Source organism: Salvelinus alpinus, chromosome 6 (genome assembly GCF_045679555.1).
Source record: "Salvelinus alpinus chromosome 6, SLU_Salpinus.1, whole genome shotgun sequence".
NCBI lineage: Eukaryota > Metazoa > Chordata > Actinopteri > Salmoniformes > Salmonidae > Salvelinus > Salvelinus alpinus.
In genome coordinates, this window is record NC_092091.1 from 63,620,842 (window position 1) to 63,647,695 (window position 26,854).

The 26,854-nt window shown below is 46.4% G+C and overlaps 1 protein-coding gene across 12 annotated transcripts in view; it reads right to left on the reverse strand.

The window, feature by feature from the left end:
* Positions 1-1,637: 1,637 nt before the first annotated feature.
* Positions 1,638-26,854, reverse strand: part of tenm3 (teneurin transmembrane protein 3) — a 462,931-nt gene continuing 437,714 nt past the window's right edge. For all 12 annotated transcript variants that reach the window (XM_071407375.1, XM_071407374.1, XM_071407376.1 and 9 more), the window contains 12 exons: positions 26,642-26,815; positions 25,778-26,388; positions 22,533-22,708; positions 20,247-20,482; positions 17,969-18,265; positions 12,247-12,472; positions 11,686-12,014; positions 10,467-10,975; positions 9,889-10,168; positions 9,086-9,353; positions 8,345-8,475; positions 1,638-7,087 (listed from right to left, as the gene is read on the reverse strand). In XM_071407375.1, coding sequence (XP_071263476.1) covers positions 6,332-7,087; positions 8,345-8,475; positions 9,086-9,353; positions 9,889-10,168; positions 10,467-10,975; positions 11,686-12,014; positions 12,247-12,472; positions 17,969-18,265; positions 20,247-20,482; positions 22,533-22,708; positions 25,778-26,388; positions 26,642-26,815 — 3,993 coding nt within the window. In that variant the 3' untranslated portion in view covers positions 1,638-6,331. The remainder of the gene's footprint in view (positions 7,088-8,344; positions 8,476-9,085; positions 9,354-9,888; positions 10,169-10,466; positions 10,976-11,685; positions 12,015-12,246; positions 12,473-17,968; positions 18,266-20,246; positions 20,483-22,532; positions 22,709-25,777; positions 26,389-26,641; positions 26,816-26,854) is intronic.

Sequence of the window (26,854 nt, forward strand, 5' to 3'; positions counted from 1 at the left end):
TTTGCCCATCTTCAGTTCATCTGCACTGATTGAAAAAGACTTGACAGGTGAAAACAATATGGTGGAATCTCATCATTAGGTTGGCTTTCACCTGCTCAGTTTTTTGTTTTTCAAAATCAGAAGAGGACTTTTTAGGCAATAGCGGAGGTGCATAAAGATGGCGGCCCCCATGCACTTACAAGTTCCTCGTTCTGCTAAGTTCACCGTACTGTGCATTGCTCTCTGTTATAATTTTTTTTACGGTATTAACACAGCATACATGACTCAAATTTCTGCTTCAACACCCCCAAATTGATAAAACTGTGTTGATTAATTGGCACATTGAACCATATTACACGCTGTAGTTTTAACAACTCAGTGGATAGTGCCAAAACTGTGACGTCAAATCTGTCTTCTGCCATCTGTATGCCCGTTCGCCATTGAGAAAGAGCTTTGTCTCAGTGGTACCACCAACACAAGAAATAAACGATGTGCAACCAACAGTAAATTATATAACACTGATTAATATATACACTCAGTGGCCAGTTTATTAGGTACACCATCCCGTTCATGAAAATGGTTCGCTCCTACAGACATTGAGTCACGTGACCGTGGCTTGCTATATAAAGCAGACACGCGGGTTCCAGTACCTCAGAAGCGTCCGGCCTCCTGGACTCTTCATGCACGACAGTGTCTAGGGTTTTTACAGAGAATGGTGCGGCAAACTAAAAACATCCAGTCAGCAGCAGTCCTGTGGGCGAAAACTGCTCGTTGATGAGAGAGGTGGAAGGAGAATGGCTAGAATCGTGCAAGCTAACAGGCGGGCCACGAACAGGCAAATACTGTAACCGTGCAGTACAACAGTGGTGGGCAGAACGGCATCTCAAAACGCACAACTCGCCAGTCCTTGTCTCGGATGGGGTATTGCAGCAGATGACCACACCGGATTCCACTCATATCAGCTAAAAACACAAAGAAGTGGCTCCTGCGGGCACGCGATCACCAACCCTGCACAACTGAGTGGAAAAACATTGCCTGGTCCGACAAATCCCTGTCCCTGGTGTGTTGTAATGGTGTGGGGAAGGTTTTCCCGGCACACGTTAGGTCCCTTGATACCAATTGAGCAATGTTTGAACGCCACAACTTGAAGAATTCAGGCTGTTTTGAATGGCAAAGGGTTACTAGATGGGTGTACCTAATAAACTGGGCACTGTATGTGTATTTCATGAGTGAGTATGTTAAAATGAACACACACAGTGTAGCCCAAGCCTTTATAATGTAACCAATGAACAGGTCAGATACACGAGGCTTTTTTATTTCTATGGCCATACCTTTATGTATTATGTTCACGCTATCATACAGTCATCCTCTTTTTGAAAGCATCTTTCAAGGAGATATAATAATGAAGCAGGTGAGAGGAGATGTTTATCTTCCGTCAATAAATACATTAAAACAAAGGTGGATGGATTGATCCGGTCGGCCCATCACGTTCGGTAATAGGGATGGCGATTATGGAGCAAGCATTTGCATCTGTTGAATTAAAAATTGACTTTTAGCAGGTGCTAAAAGCAAACATGAGGATTAGAGTGTGATAGGTGCGCGTGTGTGTGTGTCGATCCAGTACGTTGAGAGTAAATAAAGAGCAGTTCGAGCCGAGCTTCAGAAACCTTCACAGTATGACATGTTTATTGTTATCATGATTGATCTCTGTTGGATCTTTAACATCTGGGAGATAAAAGGGATTGCATCCCCGGAAATGACCTTTCGGAGCTTACATTAAAATTGCACTTTAATTGCACTCTAAAACAGCAATGTTTGTTTATATAAAAAACAATATCGTTATGATGAAACTTTCGCGGAGGATGTCAATTGAAAGAAAGAAGAAAAAAATGAACAAATCTCTGAATAAATTAAAAAGATATGTTGTACCTTCTTTACAAAGAGAGGACTGACTGAACAATTAAAATCACTTTTCGCCCATCTGTTTCATTTTCAGAGTACGAAAACAAATAACAAAATACATAGAAAAATTATCAAATTCCCTCAATCTCCAAACCCAAAACATCAGCTAACCTGTGACTCTGGACAACAGGGTCTTAACAAAAATAAAAGTACACATTTTCTTTGCTCAAATTCTCATCACCACACAATACAGAAGACTCCCAGCTAACACACAACCACCACACGACGTTGTCTCAACGTCGCCGTGTTTGCTGTCCCTTCAGGTCTGTAAACTGTGTGACACCGCAGAACAGATGTGTGTTTTTTGTGATAGGGTGAGAGAGGTGGCTGTGGTGGTGCTAGTGGTGACATCACTATAGACATCATTCTCCAAAATGGCGGTAATATAATATTTATAGCGACGCTGGTGCATGACTCAGCGTTACGGTCAGCAGTGGTACCAATCCCATGAGCCTCTCCTTCTAAAGTCAGGAAGTTCTTTGAGAAAGGAAATTCCTCTACCCAATCACCATCTTCAGACAAAGCGGAAGGTAGGTATGATGCCTTTAGAGACACTGATCTAAGGCCATTTTTGTGTTTTACCCCCTAATGGTTAAGTAGGATTGGAGTTGGAGGCTGATCCTAGATCTGTGCCTAAGGGGAAGCTTCTACCTGGAGCCCAGACATAAAGGTTATGACCTGGCATCGACCAGCACTTCAAGGTTATTATATGGACTAAACATTAAGCAATAACGCTGTTACATTGTAGTGCAATATAATACAGAAGCCTTTGACCATGTAGATATGTAAATGTCAGTTCTAACATGGATGGGAAACAATGACTGACGGATGGAAGGGCGTTTTACTTTGTAAGCATGCAAACAATACCCAGAACACATTGCTTCCTGCATGTTTGTGGGATGACCCCTTTTTCAACCCCGAAACACCATATGCTCCCCTCCTTCTAGCACTTGTGTGTCCGCTCCAATAGGAGGTGTCTAACACATTGTTAGACTGGAACATTCTACTTAGTAAAACAGAACAGCACTAAAAGAGTATTTTGGGGAAGTGTTATTTTGAGAGATCAGCAAAGTCAAAAGGAAAACTCAGTATGTTGAGTCCTGGTCTTAAGCCACTGAATGTGGCTGGGCTACTTGCACTTTCGGCTGACGATGGGGGAGAGAGGGGCATCATAGTAGCAATGTGATACAGCAGGGGTAGGATCAACTATGACTCCCCCTGCAGAATAAATGGCACATGGTACAGACCAAGACCAACCAATAACACCAGAGAAAATCTGACAACAACATAGTCAAATCAACACACAAACAACCTGGGAGTATAAGTCCTTCCATCTTCTGTCCACCTTGTCACACACATGAATAGAAAAATAAGCTAGGCAATACAATTCAATGATTGATATATATATATATATATATGTAAAAAATCATAAAGCAAAAAAACAATACTTTCTCATTCGCTAAGTCTTTTTTACAAACTGTTTACAAAAGAAACAGATTTAAACTACTGTATGAGGCGGTCACATTGACTGAAAAAGCAACATGGAAACATGAGAAACTTCTGCGAAAGGGTGTTGTAATCTTCTGTTTGGGTAGCAGGTTGACGCTTATTTTCATGAGTCTTGTCCTAGAGGCAGAACTGAGCGATTTCCCCTTAGGCCAGCTGGAAAGTCAAAGTTGGCTATATTGGAAAAATCCATGAAAACTAAAATTAGATTTTTGGTCTTAATTCAAGGATAGGATTAGGCATTAGGGTTAGTAGTGTGGTTAAGGTTAGTGTTAATGTTATGACTTTATGGCTGTGCCAGCTAGTGACCACTCTGCAGAGCTGCCTCCAGAACAACATTCATGACGAAAAATACGTTTGGGCATGGCTCCTGGGGATGCAGTGTTCGTGTGACTGGCAAAGTTTCCTCAAGTGTGGTTCAGATCATCACAACAACTAAAATCTTTGAAATGGTCATAGTTTGGTGTTAAAAAACTTTTCTTTCTCTTTCTGTGGGTGAATATGTGTGTTATCCCCCTCAGGCAGAGCGATGAGTAGGGAGAGTTAGTTCATAGTGCTGATGTCATGTTCATCACCCTGGCAACTCCTTTACATTACACTCACTAGCCATTTAGGTTATGTCGGAAAAATTACCCAGAGTGCACATAGAGCTGTTTGTAGGCTTTTCCCAGGTTTATTCTCTCGCTCTTTTCCCCTCCGGAACTTGAGCTAAACTCTGCCCTTTGCTCTATCTAATTAACCGTTTGATGTGATTGTGTTTGCACTTGATTTTAGCCATGTTTAGGATAAAAGAAGTGAAGTTGGAGGAATACATTTACGAGCATGATGTTAAATGGTCCCCTTGGATTATGGTGGTGTTGTCTCTGTTCAAGTCAAGAGGCTCGTATTTGGTTCTGTTCAGTTCTCACTGCTGCAGTCCTATCTGTGCTCTCTGTGCTGGTACAAGGAACATTTTCCTAGCCACCGTGCTTCTACACCTGCATTGCTTGCTGTTTGGGGTTTTAGGCTGGGTTTCTGTACAGCACTTTGTGACATCAGCTGATGTAAGAAGGGCTTTATAAATACATTTTATTGATGAGTTAAGCTCTTCCTAAAGTAGGTAGAGAAAGAGCAAAGAACTATAGTGGTTAGGACTGGAAAATTCTGGAAACGATCCCAAAATTACCAGGTTTTTCATGAATCCCAATTGGATCTTCCAAGTTTCTGGAATTTTCCATCCTTAATAGTGATTACGAGAAGCCTTCTCGTTTGAGCTGAGATCTAAGAAACAGCATGGTTTTGTTATAGGAAAGGCAGAAATAATATCTAGGTAAGACAACCAAGATGTTTTGTTTTCAAACCCTCTAGTTGAAGAAGGACACGCGGCCCTTCCCTGTGTCCTACTCAAAAGGACTTAAGGTTCAAAGGCTATTTCCACAAGGTAGGATATACTACCGTACCGTACAGCCAAACTATTCTCCTGCTGTTGATTGTTGTAGTCTAGTATTTCCTAAGACATATGGTTGTCTGACTGACATCGACCATTCAACTGACACTTTTCGAATAAAAAATATAAGTGCCAAAAAGAAAACGTGGTTTCGTCTCAGATATCGGGAATCTGTTCAATGAAGGCAAGAAAATGAAAAACCCTACTTGGAATATTCTCAATGCAGAATACAGTAGCGTTGATTTTTTAAATGTTATTTCAATAAGCATTACCATGGATTATAATAGGATAAAATATTGAAAACTTAATGAAGAGTATAAACAGTAACGTATGACGAAGGAAAAAAAATCTTCATATTTTTTACCATTTTATTTTTTTATGTATAAACACTGTACATAAATTACTTTCTCTAAGAGGCTAATATTGATGTACGGATAAGTTTGGAATTTTTCATCTTAATAAAAAAATCCATAAAGATACTGTCTCACATTGTTTTTCAAAAGATTGATTGGATATGATTCTTTCATTTCATTTAATTGATTAACTTCCTCCATACATACACACACACACACATTGTCTCCATTGTACACACACACACACACACACACACACACACACACACACACACACACACACACACACACACACACACACACACACACACACACACACACACACACACACACACACACACACACACACACACACACACACACACACACACACACCCTCCCGATTCCCAAAACGTCCCACTTTGATCTAGTATTGGTAAAGAAGTCACTTGGAGGGAGCTGTTTTGTCCTTTTTAGAAAGAAAAGCAGGAGAACGAGCAAGTGGTTTCAACAAGTGGTTTTGACTGTCTTGATACCACCATTGGAGACCCATGGTCCTACTGCGAACAACAACACTAACTTTTTCAGTACGCAAAGGTCAATCAAAGGTCAGTCGTCAGGATGTAGAATCAGATTATAGACGTTGTCCTTTGTAAGAAACCAGAAGGCTTTTTTTCTATTAGTCCAGACGTGTTGTAGTGGTATGCGTATGTAAACACATTTTTTCTTCCTTTTTAAAATATTTTTTCCGAAAGCAAATAGCAGGAAGTCGATTTAAAAAACAAAAACTTTTTTTTCCTTTCACAAAACCGAGAGTTCTGACTTTTTCCCCCTCTCTTTTCAAGAGAGTCCACAGTCCATTCAACGCTGTATAGCACGGGACAAACATCTGCGTCAGTTGGAGCCGCTTTGTTTGATTTTCAGGCCCCACAGTGGTAGTATTAGGTTTAGTTCAGTTTGTGATATTTCTACATTTTACTGTGTTTGTTTCAGCTAGGCGGCGCTAAACACAGCACTAGCCTGGACCCTCCCCCTTTTTAGAGAAAAGGGGGGAGGCGAGGGAGGTTGGGGGGCAGGATTTGGAGGGGGTAGTCTCTTTGGCGGCCAGTGCCGAGGATTCTGTCTGTTACCTCTTCCCTATTTCGCTCTGCCTGAGGAACTGGATGTTGTTAGCGGAGTCTGCTAGCTCGGGGTACTGCTCTATGGAGAGGACGTAGTACCCATCGTAGCCCAGCACCTTCCCTCCGCTCAGCAGCTGCCTCTTCTCCCCCTCCGTCCACAGCCTCACTCCCTCCTCCCCCTCCCTCACCCGTTGTTGCTCCCTGGACCAGGCACTCGCCAACGCCTTCTGCCTGGCCTGCTCCAGAACACGCGCCTTCTCCTCGTCCAGAGTCATGCCGTAACGCACGTGGAGCGCCAGTGCGCCGTACTGCAGCTCCACGTCGGCGAAGCGCCGAGTCCTGCCGTTCACCACGGTGGTGGACTGGGACACAGTCACGTTGACTCCGTTCTCCAGCGACTTCCTCCCGCTTGTCAGCCTCAGCGCTCCCAGGTCGCTCTCCGGGAGGCTGGTCTTGATGAAGTAGTGCGTGTCGCGTCCCTCCACCGTGAAGTGTAGGTCCTCCAGGTAGAACGCATTGTTGAGGACGGCGGCGACCTTGATGCAGTCCTCGTTGGCGATATTCAGAGTGTTGGTGACCACACGGCCCTGCGTCACCGCCAACATAACACCCTTACCGATCAGCGACTTGGCGGTGGCGAACCACAGCCAGGGTTTCTCCCGGTTGGAGTGCCGGCGGCTCAGCTGGATCTCCGGCATCCTCTCGAAGGACAGGAAAGCCTTGGCTTGCCGGGTCACTTCCTGTTGCACCCCCGAGATGGACTGATGGAAGGAAAGAGGGAGGAGTCAGAGAAGTGGGAGAAGAGAGGGAGGAGAGAGAGAAACGTCTAAGTTACACAGATATCAAATCAGAACTCTCTCTCCTTAACGGACACTTCTATGGGGTTGTTCAGTTTGTAAAGCCTGTTGTGTTTCTTTACCCACGGGGCACACTGTGGTTAAATCCACGTTGTTTCCATGTCATTTCAATGAAATTACGCTGAATCAACGTAGAATAGATGTTGAATTGACGTCTGTGCCCAGTGGGTGGCTAATCCCCTAGTACTGTGTTACCTCAATAAAAACAAAATTATTCTCCAAAAAACAAGGGACAATATGAAACCAAATCCCAGATTGACATGGTGAAGAAGTGTTCCAGCTCCAGTCATTCAAAGGTTCCTTTTCTTCTAGAAATGTCCAATATATATGGAGACAAAACAACAGAATTTTGTTTTAGCAAGAAAAAGGATCACAGGGAGAACTATGTTAGTTTGTTATGAGAAAAAACCCAATTGCAACGACAACAAAAAAGTAGTTTTTCAGATCAACGCTTAGTTTTTTAAAAAGAAATATGGAATTGTTGGGTTTGTGAGGAGCAACAGCACAGCTTGTTAATTTCACAGAGAGAAGAAGAAGAAGCGACAGTCATGGCAACGTAGTTAAACCAATAAGGGACTCATTTGCACTTCAAATACGTATGTATAACGACTTTATTTAAAGACAAACCGGAGGATGATTCAGCTGCGGTATAATTGGTGTGTATGTGTGTGTGTCTGTGATTTCTCTGTACTTTGTAGCCGTGGGTGAACTGTGGACCACCCTGAACGCTGTTGGTCTCTTCTTCACTGGCGTTGCGTCTTAACAAGCTAAATCAACACGGTTGGTCTTCCAGCCAGCTGTGCTGTGAGATTGTGGTCGTAGTTTCAGTTCCTCAGTATAACCACAGTACGGAAATGAGAGTGGAGATAACAAGCTGAGGTTAATAAATCCCAGAGAGAGGTGGAGGGATATGACAGTAGAGATAGAGGGTAAATAAACTAGACTAGAGGGAGGAAGGCGGAGGCATACGTCGAACCGGAATGTTGTAATAAACCAGAATGAGGCGGAGGGATATGACAGTGGAGATAGAGGGTAAATTAACCCCAGAGAGAGGCGGATAGTACGATAGCGGCGATATAGAATAAGTAAGCGGAAGGAAGGGATAGGGGAGGATGGATGGGTGGAGGGAGGGAGGTAGGAAGGCGGAGGGATACTACATACCGGCAGGTCGTCCCAGAGCTGGCTCTTCTTCATCTCCAGGGACGGCTGTGTGAGGTCGAACTTGGGGATGGGGAACCCGGGGATGGCGTTGTGAAGGTGGAACCCAAACGTCACCAGCCAGATATTGACATCTGTAACCATGGAAAAGTGAATTACATTGTGACTATGAGAGAATAGGGCCCTGAGGGATATTATGTCCCAATGTTTCAGATTAGGATAGGACAAACTGTATTGTCCCGAGGGGAAAATAGTCATTTCGAGTCATACCTTTCATGTTTAGCCAGAACTATAATCATGTGGAAAGGGTAACTGCTGAAAACAATAGCAATATCATGGTGATGCATAGCAATGAGGTAATATGCCACCGCTAGACAATTACTAAAGTTCACAGCCATAAAATATTCATACTAATAGTCTATTCACAATAGACTGTTTATCTATGGTCATCATGCAATGACAACATGTCCCTACTGTATTGCCGTAACAGGCCTTACCGTTCTACATGGCAAGGTGCCAGACAAATATAATGAGACCATGGTTCTGTGCATTGCAGTACATTGGTTTGTATCTGCTTGGCTAAGCTGTAGGGAGTAAATCAGAGTGCATTATAGGTCGCATCACAGTCTCTTATCTGTGATGTACTCCATTTGTGACATACTCGTTCTTTTATAAACCATCGAGAAGGTTTATGTCTTACGTAAGCTATAAGCAGTCAACTAGAGTGAATTCACCGTCTCCCACCTGTGACGTACTCCTTGACCTCGTGAACTTTGCTGACAGGGTTGTTGTTCCGGAACATGTACAGGTTGAACGCCGCCGGGTCTTTCCCGACTCTCGTCCACGTCCCGATGTCTGGGGTGGTCCAGCGCCCCGCCGGGATGTCATAGTCCCGGTCCCCGAAATGCAGCAGGCGCGTCAAGGGATCGTAGAGACCCCCGTGGAAGCCGATCACCAGGACAAAGTCAGGGTTGGAGTCAAAGTAGACCTCGCCGTAGGCTGTGTACTGCACCTAGAAAATAATCATGAAATACATGGAATAACTATCACCTCACTGGATATGTAGATTTAGATACTTTTAGATTTAGACTAGCTTTTATTTAATTTAATCCAACTAACAACACATAGAGGATCGGGGACTGTACATGAGGCCTTTCCAACTGGTCTGAAACCTTACCTGCTATCCAACTAACATCACATAGAGGATCGGGGACTGTACATGAGGCCTTTCCAACTGGTCTGAAACCTTACCTGCTATCCAACTAACATCACATAGAGGATCGGGGACTGTACACGAGGCCTTTCCAACTGGTCTGAAACCTTACCTGCTATCCAACTAACATCACATAGAGGATCGGGGACTGTACACGAGGCCTTTCCAACTGGTCTGAAACCTTACCTGCTATCCAACTAACATCACATAGAGGATCGGGGACTGTACACGAGGCCTTTCCAACTGGTCTGAAACCTTACCTGCTATCCAACTAACATCACATAGAGGATCGGGGACTGTACATGAGGCCTTTCCAACTGGTCTGAAACCTTACCTGCTTCAGAAGAAGCCCATTACTACTGAACACTGCTAGAGGGGTTCCGGTGTTGTCACAGGCGATATAGAACTCCTCTCCGCTACTGATCTCCATGGCGAAGAGGTGTCCCTGCAGGTCATAGTAGAGAGATGTGATCTCTGAGCTGCTGTGGTTGTAGACGTGCGTGATCCTGGTCGGGTAGTTCAGGTCTGCATAGAAGAACTGCAGGTGCTGGCCCAGGCTGGTTCTGGAGGCCACACGGCGGCCCAACCCGTCGTAGCGGTACTGGATGGTCCAACTGTTGGGGGAAGGGAGGGAGAGAGAGAGAGAGAGAGGGAGAGAGAGAGAGAGAGAGAGAGAAGGAGAGGGAGAGAGGGAGGGAGAGAGGGAGGGAGAGAGGGAGAGATTTTACAATTAGGAAACATTAAAGAGTATTAATAGCAGTGAAGGATTAATTATTTGAAACAATTTAGACATTTAAAACATACAAGAATTATCAGCAAACAACACAATACAAAATTAATCCAAGTTGGGTGTATGTTTACAGTGGGGTATTGATGGTACAGTCAGGTAAGGTCACCAATCGTCCAACTAACCTGTTGCCTTTGCTGTAGACGCGTTCTAGAAGGCCCTTGGAGTTGTACTCAAAGATCTCAGCTCCTCTCTGTCTCAGGAACCCGTCATCGTCCAACCGGTACTGGACGTCCCCGAGCCGCGTGATGCGGTCTCGGAGGTCGTAGCGTAGCGGGGTGAGCCGGGCGCTGTTACCCGGGTTGAGCAGGTGGAGGTTGCCGTTCAGGTCGTAGTTGTAGCGCCACATCATCTTCTCGTTGAGGTAGACCGTCTGGAGCTGACCGTCCACGTCGTACTCGTAACCGTACTTGGTCGTGTTGGCAAACGGTCCGATCTTGATCTCGCGTTTGGTCACCCGGCCCATGTTGTCATATTGGATGGTGATCCAGTACATGAGGGATCTGAAGATCTCGTACTGGATCTCCTTGATCCGCCCGTGGACGTCGAAGTGCTTGGTGTAGGTCATGACGGCCGTGGAGATGATCTGGTTGATGTCGTAGTAGATCACACCGAACTTTCCGAATTGTTCCACCTTCAAATCAAATCAAACTTTATTGAATTAAATAGCATTTAAATCACAAACACACTTTTAGTAAAATAATGAAACGTGTGAGAGAAAAAAAGCAATAAAAGATATAAATAAAATGATGTCTACATACATTTTTGGACTTTTAAATGAATTAAATATAGACATTGATTCTTGAGCAATGTAACTTATGAATGTCTTACTCCATCAGAAAGGTTTTAAAAGGTTTTAGCTGGGCCTCCTAAGTGGCGCAGTGGCCTAAGACACTGCTTTGCAGTGCTAGCTGTGCCACTAGAGATTCTGGGTTCGAGTCCAGGCTCTGTCGCAGCCGGCCGCGACCGGGAGACCCATGGGGTGGCCCAGTGTTGTCCGGGTTAGGAGAGGGTTTGGCCGGCAGGGATGTCCTTGTCCAATCGTGCACTTACGACTCCTGTGGCGGGCCGGGCGCAGTGCATGCTGACACGGTTGACAGGTGCATGGTGTTTCTTCCGACACATTGGTGTGGCTGGCTTCCGGGTTAAGTGGACATTGTGTCAAAAAGCAGTGCGGCGCGGTTGGGTTGTGTTTCGGAGGATGCACGGGCCTCACCCGAGTCCGTACGGGAGTTGCAGTGATGAGACAAGACTGTAACTACTAATTGGATACCACAAAATTGGCGTGAAAAAGGGATAATCATTTTTTTTTTTAAGGTTTTAGAGGTGATTGAAGAACCTCACCTTCCCGGAGATGTCATCAAACTGGTAGAGGTCGATGGGCAGCGGTGTCTCGTTGATGACAGCCTGCATGCTGGTGACCCGGAAGCTGTTGTCGTAGGTATAATCAAACCGTGCGTTCACCATGCCGTCCTCACTGAACCGGAAGATCTGCCGGTCCACCAACGGTCCAATCTGCCGGTACCGGATGGAACAGATGAACCCTTCACTCTGGAGGTTCACCGTCTTCAGCACACCGGCTGTCTCATCGTAGGTGAAGCTAACCCTCGTAGAATCATACAAGATCTCCGCCATTTTGTTCTGTCGTCGGTACTTGTAGAGAATTCTACGACCTGTTGATGTAGACGGGGATGGTTATTCTGTGTACAACACCAACATCAATTCCTAACAATATTTGTTGAATGCCAATACAGTTTTAGGGAAGTTTTCCTAAACTTTCTGAAAATGTTCTCTATTTTTTTGTGATAATAAAAAATAAAAAATGTACTTGATGACAGGCGAGACAAGGACGTTAGACACACTCAACACTCAACACAACCATAGCAGCTCTGACAGTTGTCTGACCTGTCCCTAGGTGGGCCACTCTGAGGAGCTGTCCGTCTTCGCTGTAGTCGACGGTGACCGAGGCGTTGCTCTCCGGGGGGTTGTAAATGTTGCGATAGTAGCCCAGGGAGCGGATGGTCTGCATGGTGTGACGGGCCACCGAAGGCATGGTGACAGCAGACAGGCGGTCCAACAGGTCGTAGTCAAAGATGTACTGACGCTGGCTGTGGAGCAGGAGCACCATGGACTGGAGGGAGGAGGACGGAGATGGAGGGAGGAGGAAAGGGGAGGGAAAGGAAGAGGGAGAGTGATGGGAGATGGGGGAGGAAAGGAAGAAAGAGAAATAAGAATTAATTAACTCTAATGTACATTACAAATTCAAATGGAGCGCTAAACCAGGAATTAACATTCCATTTCCTGAAAGATTTTCTCTCTTTTAATTGAGTTATCCTTGACCTCCCTCCCTCCCTCCCTCCCTCCCTCCCTCCCTCCCTCCCTCCCTCCCTCCCTCCCTCCCTCCCTCCCTCCCTCCCTCAAAACGCAGAACTCTGTTAAATGCACTCCACTGCATTAATTCTAAAGTGTTCCGTAATTATTGGCATTTGCTAGCACTCCTCTCCATTCTTCTCCTCCCAAGTGTGTGTGTGTGTGTGTGTGTGTGTGTGTGTGTGTGTGTGTGTGTGTGTGTGTGTGTGTGTGTGTGTGTGTGTGTGTGTGTGTGTGTGTGTGTGTGTGTGTGTGTGTGTGTGTGTGTGTGTGGGTGTGTGTGTGTTTGTGTGTGTTTGTGTGTGTTTGTGTGTGTGTGTGTGGAGTAGTGTAGGGTCTACCTACTAATCTCATAAAGGTAGGCACCAGCGGAAGTCACAATCACTTAGCCAAACAGCAGGTAATTAGCTACTTTGCATAGCGGCGGGGGGGGGGGGAGTGGAAGTGGATGGTTACGTCTGAAATGGCACCCTGTTCCCTATGTAGTGCAATACTTTTGACCAGGGCCCATGGGGCTGTGGCTAAAAGTACTGCACTACATAGGGAATCGGCTGTCATTTGGGGCGCAGTCGTTATGCTAGTTAGCGGATGGTTGGTCGTAATTTCAACAACAACATTTTTTACTGAAGAATGAGGCCCATAAGTAGGAAGTAGGAAGGTACGGCACAGAATAGATGAGCAGAGAGCATCTTAGTGAGTCAATAACAACAACAACTTCACTCCAGTCCCTCCAGGATTCAGATATGCATCTCTGGCTCTCTCTCTCTCTCTCTCTACAGAGGGAGTCTGCCTGGAAGATCCTTCACCTTGTCTGTCATACATGGACAGACATTACACAACCTCCCCAGGCACTGTGTTTGTGTCCCTGTGTATGTTTGTCTGTCTGTTTCTCTGTATGTATGTGTGTGTGTGTGTGTGTGTGTGTGTGTGTGTGTGTGTGTGTGTGTGTGTGTGTGTGTGTGTGTGTGTGTGTGTGTGTGTGTGTGTGTGTGTGTGTGTGTGTGTGTGTGTGTGTGTGTGTGTGTCTGTGTGGCTGTGTGTGTGTGTGGCTACTGTGGCAACATATGTTTGGCCGGGGATATTTCTCTTGCTGGTCACTCTACCAGAGCTCTTGGCTGGCAGGCAACCACTGGGTGGGTGGGTGGTGTGTGTGTTGTTGTGTGTGTTCGTTTGTGTGTGTGTGTGCAGGCAGGCAGACGACGGCCGGGTGGGAGGAAAGGTGTTGGGGGAAACCATACATATTTAATGAGCGAACAGACAAAGGCATGCACGTGTACACACACACTTTTCAGCCCTGTTTCAAACTTATACTGAACTGAAAGATTTTAATGAGTTACAGTTCATATAAGGAAATCAGTCAATTGAAATACATTTATTAGGCCCTAATCTATGGATTTTACATGACTGGGAACACAGATATGCATCTGTTGGTCACAGATACCTTCAAAAAAATTACATTTGGTCGTAAATCAGAAAACCAGTCAGTATCTGGTGTGACCACCATTTGCCTCATGCAGTGTGACATCTCCTTCCTTCTCATAGACTTGATCAGGCTGTTGACTGTGGCCTGTGGAATGTTGTCCCACATGTCTGGTGAGGATGCAGGCCATGGAAGAACTGGGACATTTTCAGCTTCCAGGAATTGTGTACAGATCCTTGCGACATGGGGCCGTGCATTATCATGCTGAAACATGAGGTGATGGTTGGCGGATGAATGGCACGACAATGGGCCTCAGTATCTCGTCACGGTATCTCTGTGCATTCAAATTGCCATCGATAAAATGCAATTGTGTTCGTTATATCTAGTTTATGCCTGCCCATACCATAACCCCACAGCCACCATGGGGCACTCTGTTCACAACGTTGACATCAGCAAACCGCCAGCCCACACGACGCCATACACATGGTCTGCGTTTGTGAGGCTGGTTGGACGTACTTCCAAATTCTCTAAAACAACGTTAGAGGGGGCTTATGGTAGAGAAATGAACATTCAATTCCCTGGCAACAGCTCTGGTGGATATTCCTGCAGTGAGCATGCCAATTGCACGCTCCCTCAAAACTTAAGACATCTGTGGCATTGTGTTGTGGGACAACATTTCTGGGATCTTTTATTTCAGCTGATGAAACATGGGACCAATACTTTACGTTTACATTTTTGTTCAGTGTAGTTTATTTGTCATTATGTAAACGTCACCTCTGTGATCGTCTCTACAGCTTGTCCTGGAAGTGAGAACGGAGAAAAGTTTCTGCTACTCTGGGGAATTAGCTTGGGATCTCTATCTCTCTCTCTGTCCCACCCTCTCTCTCTCTCTAGCCGTCCCACCGTCTATCACTCTCTCTCTGTCTTCTCTATCTCTCTCCTTCTGTACTCTCCATCTTTCTATCTCTCTCTGTTCTCTCTGTGTTGTGTCCCTGTGGCCTCCCCATGCTGTCGAAACCCCGGCTCCAGCCTCTTCCTCTCCCCTGGGTCTCGTTTCCATAACTCTGGTCTTCACTAGTCCCTCTTAAGCCATCGCTCTGTACACTAACATCCACAAACAATGTCTGTTTTATCTTCCTGCTGTTGCTCTCTCTCTCCCCTCGCTCTCTTTGTCTCTCCCTCTCTATATATCCCTTACTACCTAAAGGGAATATGGTCCTTTTATAGAGCCTGTGCAGACTCCCTTGTATATTTTTCAAAGCATCTTTCCTGTTTTGACACTCATAGCTTTCAAGGGGCCTTCAATTACTTTTGTGGCTTTTATTTTTATTTTTCACTGTTTTCATCTTCAGAAAATAACCTTGTGTTTTGTGTGCTGACAATGAAAATAGACGACTATTCCCACCACTAATCCTTTTATAACAGGAGATGCACCGGTCTTTACAGATTTGAACAGCTCGTCTATGGTTAAAGAGGGACAGAAAGTGGTTGTGTTGGTGTGTGTGGGTGTATGGGTAAAGCTTATTGGGCGTGCACAGGGGAGAATCACCGTGTAGTTAGCAGCTGATGCTTTAATGCCAGGGTGTAGGAACAGTGCGCTTCGGCACACAGCGGAGTGGAGTTTAAGAGTGACATTCTGACAGCAAACAAGCGGCGCTGCGTTTGACATTGACCATATCGGTTCAGCTACTCACCAAAAGACTAGTTGGAATGCAATAGATCGGTGATGCAAGTGCATTCACACTAAGTCCTCAACTATTTTTTCACATTGTTTTTGCACTGCCAATATGGGGTGTTTGCTGGTGTTGCTGATCATGGCACCAGAGTGTGTGTATGCGTGTGTGGGTGTGAGTTTTTCAACTGGCAGCACGTTCCTCAACTGGCAGCACGTTTTCTGAGCAAAAAATATATATACAGTGGGGAGAACAAGTATTTGATACACTGCCGATTTTGAAGGTTTTCCTACTTACAAAGCATGTAGAGGTCTGTAATTTTTATCATAGGTACACTTCAACTGTGAGAGACGGAATCTAAAACAAAAATCCAGAAAATCACATTGTATGATTTTTAAGTAATTAATTTGCATTTTATTGCATGACATAAGTATTTGATACATCAGAAAAGCAGAACTTAATATTTGGTACAGAAACCTTTGTTTGCAATTACAAAGATCATACGTTTCCTGTAGTTATTGACCAGGTTTGCACACACTGCAGCAGGGATTTTGGCCCACTCCTCCATACATACCTTCTCCAGATCCTTCAGGTTTCGGGGCTGTCGGTGGGCAATACGGACGTTCAGCTCCCTCCAAAGATTTTCTATTGGGTTCAGGTCTGGAGACTGGCTAGGCCACTCCAGGACCTTGAGATGCTTCTTACGGAGCCACTCCTTAGTTGCCCTGGCTGTGTGTTTCGGGTCGTTGTCATGCTGGAAGATCCAGCCACGACCCATCTTCAATGCTCTTACTGAGGGAAGGAGGTTTTTGGCCAAGATCTCGCGATACATGGCCCCATCCATCCTCCCCTCAATACGGTGCAGTCGTCCTGTCCCCTTTGCAGAAAAGCATCCCCAAAGAATTATGTTTCCACCTCCATGCTTCACGGTTGGGAGGGTGTTCTTGGGGTTGTACTCAACCTTCTTCTTCCTCCAAACACGGCGAGTGGAGTTTAGACCAAAAAGCTCTATTTTTGTCTCATCAGACCACATGACCTTCTCCCATTCCTCCTCTGGATCATCCAGATGGTCATTGGCAAACTTCAGACGGGCCTGGACATGCGCTGGCTTGAGCAGGGGGACCTTGCGTGCGCTGCAGGATTTCAATCCATGACAGCGTAGTGTGTTACTAATGGTTTTCTTTGAGACTGTGGTCCCAGCTCTCTTCAGGTCATTGACCAGGTCCTGCCGTGTAGTTCTGGGCTGATCCCTCACCTTCCTTATGATCATTGATGCCCCACGAGGTGAGATCTTGCATGGAGCCCCAGACCGAGGGTGATTGACCGTCATCTTGAACATCTTCCATTTTCTAATAATTGCGCCAACAGTTGTTGCCTTCTCACCAAGCTGCTTGCCTATTGTCCTGTAGCCCATCCCAGCCTTGTGCAGGTCTACAATTTTATCCCTGATGTCCTTACACAGCTCTCTGGTCTTGGCCATTGTGGAGAGATTGGAGTCTGTTTGATTGAGTGTGTGTACAGGTGTCTTTTATACAGGTAACAAGTTCAAACAGGTGCAGTTAATACAGGTAATGAGTGGAGAACAGGAGGGCTTCTAAAAGAAAAACTAACAGGTCTGTGAGAGCCGGAATTCTTACTGGTTGGTAGGTGATCAAATACTTATGTCACGCAATAAAATGCAATTGAATTACTTAAAAATCATACAATGTGATTTTCTGGATTTTTGTTTTAGATTCCGTCTCTCACAGTTGAAGTGTACCTATGATAAAAATTACAGACGTCTACATGCTTTGGAAGTAGGAAAACCTTCAAAATCGGCAGTGTATCAAATACTTGTTCTCCCCACTGTATATATTTTATTGTTGGAATTTTTATTGTTGGAAATAAAAGAGAGTAAAAACACCAGGAAATAAGCTCCAAGTGATTTTAATTTAAGAAATCTGTTCCCAAGTATTCCCACGCATAATAGAGAGAAACGTGATCGTATATAAATGTAGGCAATGTTTGAAATGATTATGTTTTAGTTAAACATTATATCTGTTTGGGCTTCTTGCAGTCAATTTGTCCACAAATGATTTGTAATTATGTTCCGGCCACCTGACCATCCGGTCCAGAAATTGGCCCGCGGCTGATTCTAGTTGATGATCTTTCCTCTAGTTCCTACCTTATCCAGGTATGTAAAACTCCAGGTCTTTCCATCGGCGAACACTCGGGACACAATCCTCCCTTGACCATCGTACTCCACCCTCTCTGTGGTGGGACCCCTCTGTAGGCTGGTCACCTGCCCCGTGCTGGAGTAGGTAAGGTTGACTGACAGCAGCTTACTGCTGGGGACCCACAGAGTAGGGTGGCCCTGGGTGTCATACACGATCTTCAGCAGGAACTTCCTGTGGTCGTCGTAGATCTTTTCTGTCCGGAGAGTTCGGTCGTAATCCACAGAGAGAAGGTTTCTGCCATTCACCTTTAGAGAACAGAAGAAGGGTTGGACAGTTTTAACTTAAATATTGTACAAATCCAATAAAAAGGTTCGCAGTCTAAGGAGTAATGTGTATTAACAATACATTATTTCGACTTTATTCAGATTTGGACAGATTGTTGAACTTTTAAAACAAAAAACTAGCAAACACACAGGGGAAATTATGAAACTGTGAACTGAACCGGCTTTCAAAGTCAATTCCCGACCCAGAAGCGCTATTTATCGCCTCCCAATGACTCCGCTGTTTGTTTAAACCGCTGTTTACCGTGATCGATTCTCAAGAGCGACACTAAATTCATTTAAGGGATTATTAGCATTCGATTAGCCGTTATTGTGAAGGGAGTTTCATTAAAGTGAGAGACTGGCTGGCGTGTGTTCAAACTCTTGCTTTTGACTGCTTTCATAACTTAGCCCCTCTAGGAATTCAGCGAGGTGGAGAGACAGAGAGAATGAGAGAGAACCAGAGTGGCCGAGAGAGAGAAAGAGAGCGAGAGAGTGAGAATGAGAATAATATTGTGATGGTAACCATGCAGAGTCTCTCTCTCAGCCTATTGGGAGCTGAGACTCATTTGAAGATGACAGGGGCCTTCGGAATGCCGCTGAGACACACCGAGACACTAGCCAACAGAACGTGACCCCGGCCTCAATTTATTTCCCATAAGAAAGCATGTCATTTCCTGCTGGGATGGATGCCGTGGGGACACCCACCTAGCCTACCTGCCCGCCCCCCCTTCAGGTTTTCATGTTGCCAGCAAAACGAGGGAACGAGAAAAAGAACGAGGGAAAAAAACGGCGGATGGATGTCAATATGGCCTTCATGTTTTTTTTGTAAGCGAAGGCCCCTGATTCCTCCTGGACATTCTTCGGTAATGAGACGAGGAGGCTGAGATCCAGACAGAAACGGGATGAGTCCCAAATGCCACCCTCTTCTCTACGTAGTGCATATACAGTGTCCCTATGGGTCTTGGTCAAAAGTAGTGCACTATATAGGGAATAGGGTGCCATTTTGGGATATACAGAGAGCAGTCTATGGAGAGAGAGATGAGGACAGACACTAGGAGGAGGAGTGGTTAATACCTCGGAGACCAGCCCTCTTCTCTGACAGAGGGAACGGCTCAGAATATGCAACCCCACCAATAGATGTAGCAGGAAGTGTGTGTTTGTGTCGTTGTGTGTCCCATCCATGTGTGTGTCCCATTAGCTTTAGTTCACATACAGGAGGCATCAGATATGGGAATTAGGGAATTAACCCATGGCGAGTCAGCAGGAAAACAAAAGTACACCTTTTCCTTTGTTGGATAGATGGTAATGAATTACAGATATTGTCTTTGATGTTGGAGGAGACAAAACGTTGCGGCAATAACACATCGTCGTCCCTCGCTGACCGCTGACAAACTGTCACTAATTTGAGCCGTTTAGATGGTGATAACGAGGAGACGGAAACGTTGACAATGAACCGAAGACTATTTGATATGGAAAATAGTCTCACTTTCTTTCAGTGGTTAAATCCATATCGTAGTTAGCGACAAACCTCGACCAAGACCCGTCCTATATTGTAGCCTACGTTTGAATGATGTCGTGGTAAAAACGAGAAGGAAGCCAAAGATCTGACTAAATCATCTCCGAGGGAAGAGAGAGGCTGTGAAACCCCAACTGTTAGAATCCACATAAGAAACCCCTAGACAGGTAGTAATGATGTTTTAACCAGCTATGCCCGCTGGGAAGTGTGTGAAAGGTGCCAAGCTGTCACAGCAAAAAAAGGAAAAAAGGAACCCCCGACCTCCACATCTGCCTACAAAACAAAATGTCAGCTCCTCTCATAAGCCTTATGCCTAACCCTAAATCCAGACAAAATACCTCATTTACCTCTTATATTTTGACGATATAGCTAATTGACTTTTGCAGCTTAAACAAAACAACAATCAAACTAAAATGGCCGCCACTCTCCATCATCCTCCCTTCTCACCCTGAGCTTCCTTCCGAACACGATGACTTTCCCCCGGGTCTGCTCTTTGCGGAAGCGCCACTCCACCAGGTTCTGCCCGTTCTCCCCGGGCAGCGTCATGTTCCTCCGTGCCACCGTGGGGTTGGCAGCGCCCGCCAGGATGTGGGGCTCCGTCTGGTAGTGTGTGTCCATCCCGTTGGCATAGATCACCCTCAGAGAGTGGTCGTAGCCCACCTGGTAGCTGTTCCTTAGTTGGTCTGTGGTGGAGAGAAAGTTTAAGTTCCACGAAGACAATAACAAAGATTATAAACTGGGTGGTTGAATGTTGATTGGCTGACAGCCGTGGTATATCAGACCGTATACCACGGGTACGACAAAACATTTATTTTTCATGCTCTAATTACGTTGGTAAGCAGTTTATAATAGCAATAAGGCACCTTGGGGTTTGTGGTACATTGCCAATATACCACGGCTAAGGGTTGTATCCAGGCACTCCACGTTGCGTCATGTGTAAGAACAGCGTGGTATAGCCGTGGTATATTGGTCATATACCACACCCCCTCGGACCTTATTGCTTAAATATGCAACATCTGATTTCAGATTTGAGAACCCCATTCTCCCCTTCTGTTTTATAAAGGATGGAAGATTCCTATGTTGGGTCTGCATTCTCTCCTCTCCTCTCCTTTCCTGTCCTCCTCTCCTTTCCTGTCCTCCTCTCCTGTCCTTTCCTCTCCTCTCCTCTCCCTTGCTCTCCTCCTTTCCTCTCCATTGCTCTCCTCTCCTTTGCTCTCCTCCTCTCATCTCCTTTGCTCTCCTCCTCTCCTCTCCTTTCTTCTCCTCTCCTCTCCTCTCCTTTCCTCTCCTCTCCTCTCCTGTCCTCTCCTCTTTTCCTCTCCTCTCCTCCTTTCCTCTCCTCTCCTTTCCTCTCTTCTGCTCTCTTTTCTCCTATCCTTTCCTATCCTATCTCCTTTCCTATCCTCTGCTCTCCTCCTCTCCTTTCCTCTAATCTAATTTCCTCTCCTTTCCTCTCCTATAATTTCCTCTCCTCTCTTCTCTTATTTGATCTCCTCTCCTCTCTTCTCTTCTCCTCTCCTCTCTTCTCCTCTCCTGTCCTCTCTTCTCCTCTCCTCTCTTCTCCTCCCCTCTCCTCTCTTCTCTTCTCCTCCCCTGTCCTCTCTTCTCCTCTCCTCTCTTCTCCTCTCTTCTCTTCTCTTCCCCTCTCCTATCCTCTCCTCTCCTCTCCTTTCCTTTCCTCTCCTCTTCTCTCCTCCTCTTTCCTGTCCTGTCCTCTCCTCTCCTCTTTTCCTCTCCTCTTTTCCTCTCCTCTCCTTTCCTCTCTTCTGCTCTCTTTTCTCCTATCATTTCCTCTTCTCTCTCCTTTCCTATCCTCTGCTCTCCTCCTCTCCTTTCCTCTAATCTAATTTCCTCTCCTTTCCTCTCCTATAATTTCCTCTCCTCTCTTCTCTTATTTTATCTCCTCTCCTCTCTTCTCTTCTCCTCCCCTGTCCTCTCTTCTCCTCTCCTCTCTTCTCTTCTCCTCCCCTCTCCTCTCTTCTCCTCTCCTCTCTTCTCCTCCCCTGTCCTCTCCTCTCTTCTCCTCTCTTCTCTTCTCCTCCCCTGTCCTCTCTTCTCCTCTCCTCTCTTCTCTTCTCCTCCCCTCCCCTCTCTTCTCTTCTCCTCCCCTGTCCTCTCTTCTCCTCCCCTGTCCTCTCTTCTCCTCTCTTCTCCTCCCCTGTCCTCTCTTCTCCTCCCCTGTCCTCTCTTCTCCTCCCCTGTCCTCTCTTCTCCTCCCCTGTCCTCTCTTCTCCTCTCCTCTCTTCTCCTCTCCTCTCTTCTCCTCTCCTCTCTTCTCCTCCCCTCTCCTCTCTTCTCCTCCCCTCTCTTCTCTTCTCATCCCCTCTCTTCTCCTCCCCTCTCCTCCTCCCCTCTCCTCTCTTCTCCTCTCCTCTCTTCTCCACTCCTCTGTCTACAAACAGACAGTTACTGTTGTATGATTAAGTATATTGATCTCTGAGCTGTCTTTATTTTATGACCTCTTTAATAATGAAAGGGGATCAGGGATTAATGCCCATTGAGTAATTGGTGAAGTCATTAGTATTGTGTTGACGTTCGACTAATCAATGCTGTTGGTTATCAACGTGGCTCATTAAAATTCATGACTGGTATTCACAAAGTTGAGACACACACTCACACAGACATGTGTAAACACACGCACACGCACACACACACACACACACACACACACACACACACACACACACACACACACACACACACACACACACACACCTCCCCACCTCTACTTACCCTGGACCAGTGTGTAGAAGGAGTCGATGGAGGAGAGGTTAGTGGTGATGCTGACGTCCTCGTCGCGGCCGGATGTCTCGATGTCCACCGTGATGGCCCCGGTCATGTCCCCGTGTAGGTTGGTCACCACTCCCGTAGGGAACGTCACGTTGGTTAGACGACCTTCACTGTCATAACTGGAGGGGAGGGAGAAAGAGAGAAAGAAAGAAAGAAATAAATAAAAGGGAAGAAGAGAAAGAGAGAGGGAGAGAAGACAGAGAGAGAGGAGAGAAGACAGAGAGATGGAGAGAGAGGAGAGAAGACAGAGCGAGAGGAGAGAAGATAGAGAGATGGAGAGAGAGGAGAGAAGACAGAGCGAGAGGAGAGAAGACAGAGAGATGGAGAGAGAGGAGAGAAGACAGAGCGAGAGGAGAGAAGACAGAGAGAGGGAGAGAGAGGGGAGAAGACAGAGAGAGGGAGAGAGAGGAGAGAAGAGAGAGGGAGAGAGAGGGGAGAAGACAGAGAGAGGGAGAGAGAGGAGAGAAGAGAGAGGGAGAGAGAGGGGAGAAGATAGGGAGAGAGAGGGGAGAAGGTAGAGAGAGAGGAGAGAAGAGAGAGGGAGAGAGAGGGGAGAAGATAGGGAGAGAGAGGGGAGAAGAGAGAGAGAGAGGAGAGAAAATAGAGAGAGGAAGAGAGAAGGGAGAAGAGAGAGGGAGAGAGAGGAGAGAAGAGAGAGGGGAGAAGATAGAGAGAGAGAGTGGAGAAGATAGGGAGAGAGAGGAGAGAAGATAGAGAGATGAAGAGAGAGGAGAGAAGACAGAGAAAGGGAGAGAGAGGAGAGAAGACAGAGAGAGGGAGAGAGAGGGGAGAAGACAGAGAGAGAGGAGAGAAGACAGAGAGAGAGGAGAGAAGATAGAGAGATGAAGAGAGAGGAGAGAAGACAGAGAAAGGGAGAGAGAGGAGAGAAGACAGAGAGAGGGAGAGAGAGGGGAGAAGACAGAGGGGAGAAAGCAGAGGGAGAGAGAGAGAGGGGAGAAGACAGAGAAAGGGAGAGAGAGGAGAGAGGGGAGAGGGGAGAGAGACATAGGGAGGGAGAGAGAAGGGAGAAGACAGAGGGAGAGAGAGGGGAGAAGACAGAGAAAGAGAGCGAGGGGAGAATACAGAGGAGAGAGAGGGGAGAGAGAGGGAACGAGAGAGAGGGGAGAAGACAGAGGGAGCGAGAAAGAGGGGAGAAGACAGAGGGAGGGAGAGAGAGGGGAGAAGACAGAGGGAGGGAGAGAGAGGGGAGAAGACAGAGGGAGGGAGAGAGAGGGGAGAAAAATAGGAAAATATATATGGAATTGTTTTAAGAATGTCATACCAAGAAACATTTTGCTATTTGATTTTGAATTTTAAGACCCCTTGAAGTAGACCCCTTGAAGAGTTAGCAGGTAGCAGGTTGAGGGGACGATGTATGAATGGCTGCTGGTTTGTACGAGGGGATAGGGATCAGGGTTTGGGTTCAGACTCAGAGGCAGTCTTTTTGGCAAGGGCTCTGTGGTAAAAGTTTGGGGCTATAGAAGCTTTATCGTGGATCACACTGGCCTAGCTGACTAGGGCCTTTGCTGTCCCATTATGGCTGGGAGTCTATTTTGGTGCCTGGAGGCAGTGTCAGCGTGTGTGTGTGTGTGTGTGTGTGTGTGTGTGTGTGTGTCTGAGCTAGCCTACTATCACATTTAGCGAGAGATGTAGTGACAGCCCTGTGTCTGCTGGTGTATGTCTGCTCTGGGAGTAACACGCACTTTGTGACTCTCTGTCTCGCACTCTTCTCTCTCTCCTCTCTCTGTTCTCCCACTCTCTCTTTCCCTCCATTTTTACATATTTCCTCCATGGTGACAGTGGGTGTGGCTCCCAGATGAGCTCCACTCCAAGCATGACACACACACACACACACACACACACACACACACACACACACACACACACACACACACACACACACACACACACACACACACACACACACACACACACACACACACACACACACACACACACACACACACACACACTGCATAATTTACAACTATTCCTCCATGTGTTGGAACGTGGTGCAAGTACAAGGTGAAACGGAACGGAAAGTTTTATATAAAGATTTCCCCTGAGTTGTGTGGCGTGTGTGTATGTGTGTGTATGTGTGTGTTTGGGAGTGTGTGTATGTGTGTGTGTGACAGGGTTTTGCTGAGCAGGCATTGTTCAGCCCCTGCCTTACTGATACTGATCAGATGGAAGTACAGAAAAGATGGCTGCTGGCTCTATAGTATACACACAGCCAATCACTAGAAGATATAGGATGATGAAGGACATCTTCATGTTGTCAGAGTTAGGACTTAAGGGACAAGGGACACTTCCTTACACAGTCTGAGGGTACAACAGAGGGATGTAGACTTCTCTTATAGCAGCGTTCTCAAACACAACCAGTGGGGCAGTCAGATAGTCAGTCAGTCAGATAGTCAGTCAGATAGTCAGTCAGATAGTCAGTCAGATAGTCAGTCTGCGAGTCAGTCAGATAGTCAGTCTGCGAGTCAGTCAGATAGTCAGTCAGCGAGTCAGTCAGATAGTCAGTCAGAGAGTCAGATAGTCAGTCAGAGAGTCAGTCAGAGAGTCAGATAGTCAGTCAGAGAGTCAGTCAAATAGTCAGTCAGATAGTCAGTCAGCGAGTCAGTCAGATAGTCAGTCAGAGAGTCAGATAGTCAGTCAGAGAGTCAGTCAGAGAGTCAGATAGTCAGTCAGAGAGTCAGTCAAATAGTCAGTCAGATAGTCAGTCAGAGAGTCAGTCAGATAGTCAGTCAGAGAGTCAGATAGTCAGTCAGAGAGTCAGTCAGATAGTCAGATAGTCAGTCAGAGAGTCAGTCAGATAGTCAGATAGTCAGTCAGAGAGTCAGTCAGATAGTCAGTCAGATAGCAAGTCAGTCAGATAGTCAGTCAGAGAGTCAGACAGAGAGTCAGTCAGATAGTCAGATAGTCAGTCAGAGAGTCAGTCAGATAGTCAGTCAGTCAGTCAGATAGTCAGATAGTCAGTCAGATAGCCAGTCAATCAGATAGTCAGATAGTCAGTCAGATAGTCAGTCAGTCAGATAGTCAATCAGATAGTCAATCAGATAGTCAGTCAGATAGTCAGTCAGATAGTCAATCAGATAGTCAATCAGATAGTCAGTCAGACAGTCATTCAGATAGTCAGTCAGAATGGGGCCCCAAGTCTTTGCTGGTCAGTAAGTACTACTTACTCATAGAAGGTGGTCCATCCTATCTGTATGGTCTTGGTGGCGAGCAGCCCACTGTTGCCGTGGTAGGTGAACAGCACCAGCTCTTGTCCCTGGGCCGTCAGTGTCTTCAACCCGCCATTGGTCCCGATTGTCAGCCAGATCACCTGGTTGTCCGGGGCAACGATCCGCACCGGCATCCGGTTGGGGTCGCGGCGGATCCTCAAGGTGTTGCCACTACTATCTGTCACCGCTGTAACGTCCTCCTCGTTGCTATAGCTGAAGTTGTACTTGTAGTCACCGGTGACGAGAGACATGGTGAACTGGTGGGTTCCGTTGGAATCAAACACGTAGAGCTCCTGGGACGACGGCGAGGCCACCTCGAAGGAGCCCGGGCCGGAAACGGTGGCGCCCGATGGCGGTTGGTTGCGGCGGACGGCGCGGATGCGGATGTTGCCCAGGTCGGCCACGTAGAGCGTACCGTCGGGCGAGACGACAAGCGAGGAGGGCGAGTTGAGGCGGGCGTCTTTGGCGTAGCCGTCGCCCGTCTGGTAGCAGTCGCAGTTGGCGTCGTTCTTGCAGTCGCAGTCGGACAGAGCTCCGGCCAAGGGCGTGATCTCGCCGTCCGTGGACACCTACATGTACATGTAAAGTTGAATCATTTAGCAGATGCTCTTATCCAGAGACACTTACAATCAGTGCAACGAGGGTAAAAAACAATGACATAACAATCATTGAAAGGTATTCAAAATAGGCGCCGTCCGCAAAAACAGTTTCAGCAAGAACGACAAATACAACAGTATGTTGTTCTTGGTCTCCCCCCCCCCCCCCCCCCCTTCGTTTGCATCTCATGACATGTTATTGTACTATATTATAATACTATATGACCTGGCGGATGCGATGCATCTTCTTCTCATCAGTCTCGGCGATGTAGAGCACGCCACTGTAGGAGAGGGCGATGGCAGCAGCTCCCTCCAGCATGGTCTGCACCGCCCGCTTGCCCAGCGTGTATTCTATACCTGGCACCTGGCAGTGCATGGGACGTCCCGCCACGATGCGCACCTGTTGGTACACAGCAACAACACTAGTCAAAGAGGTGAC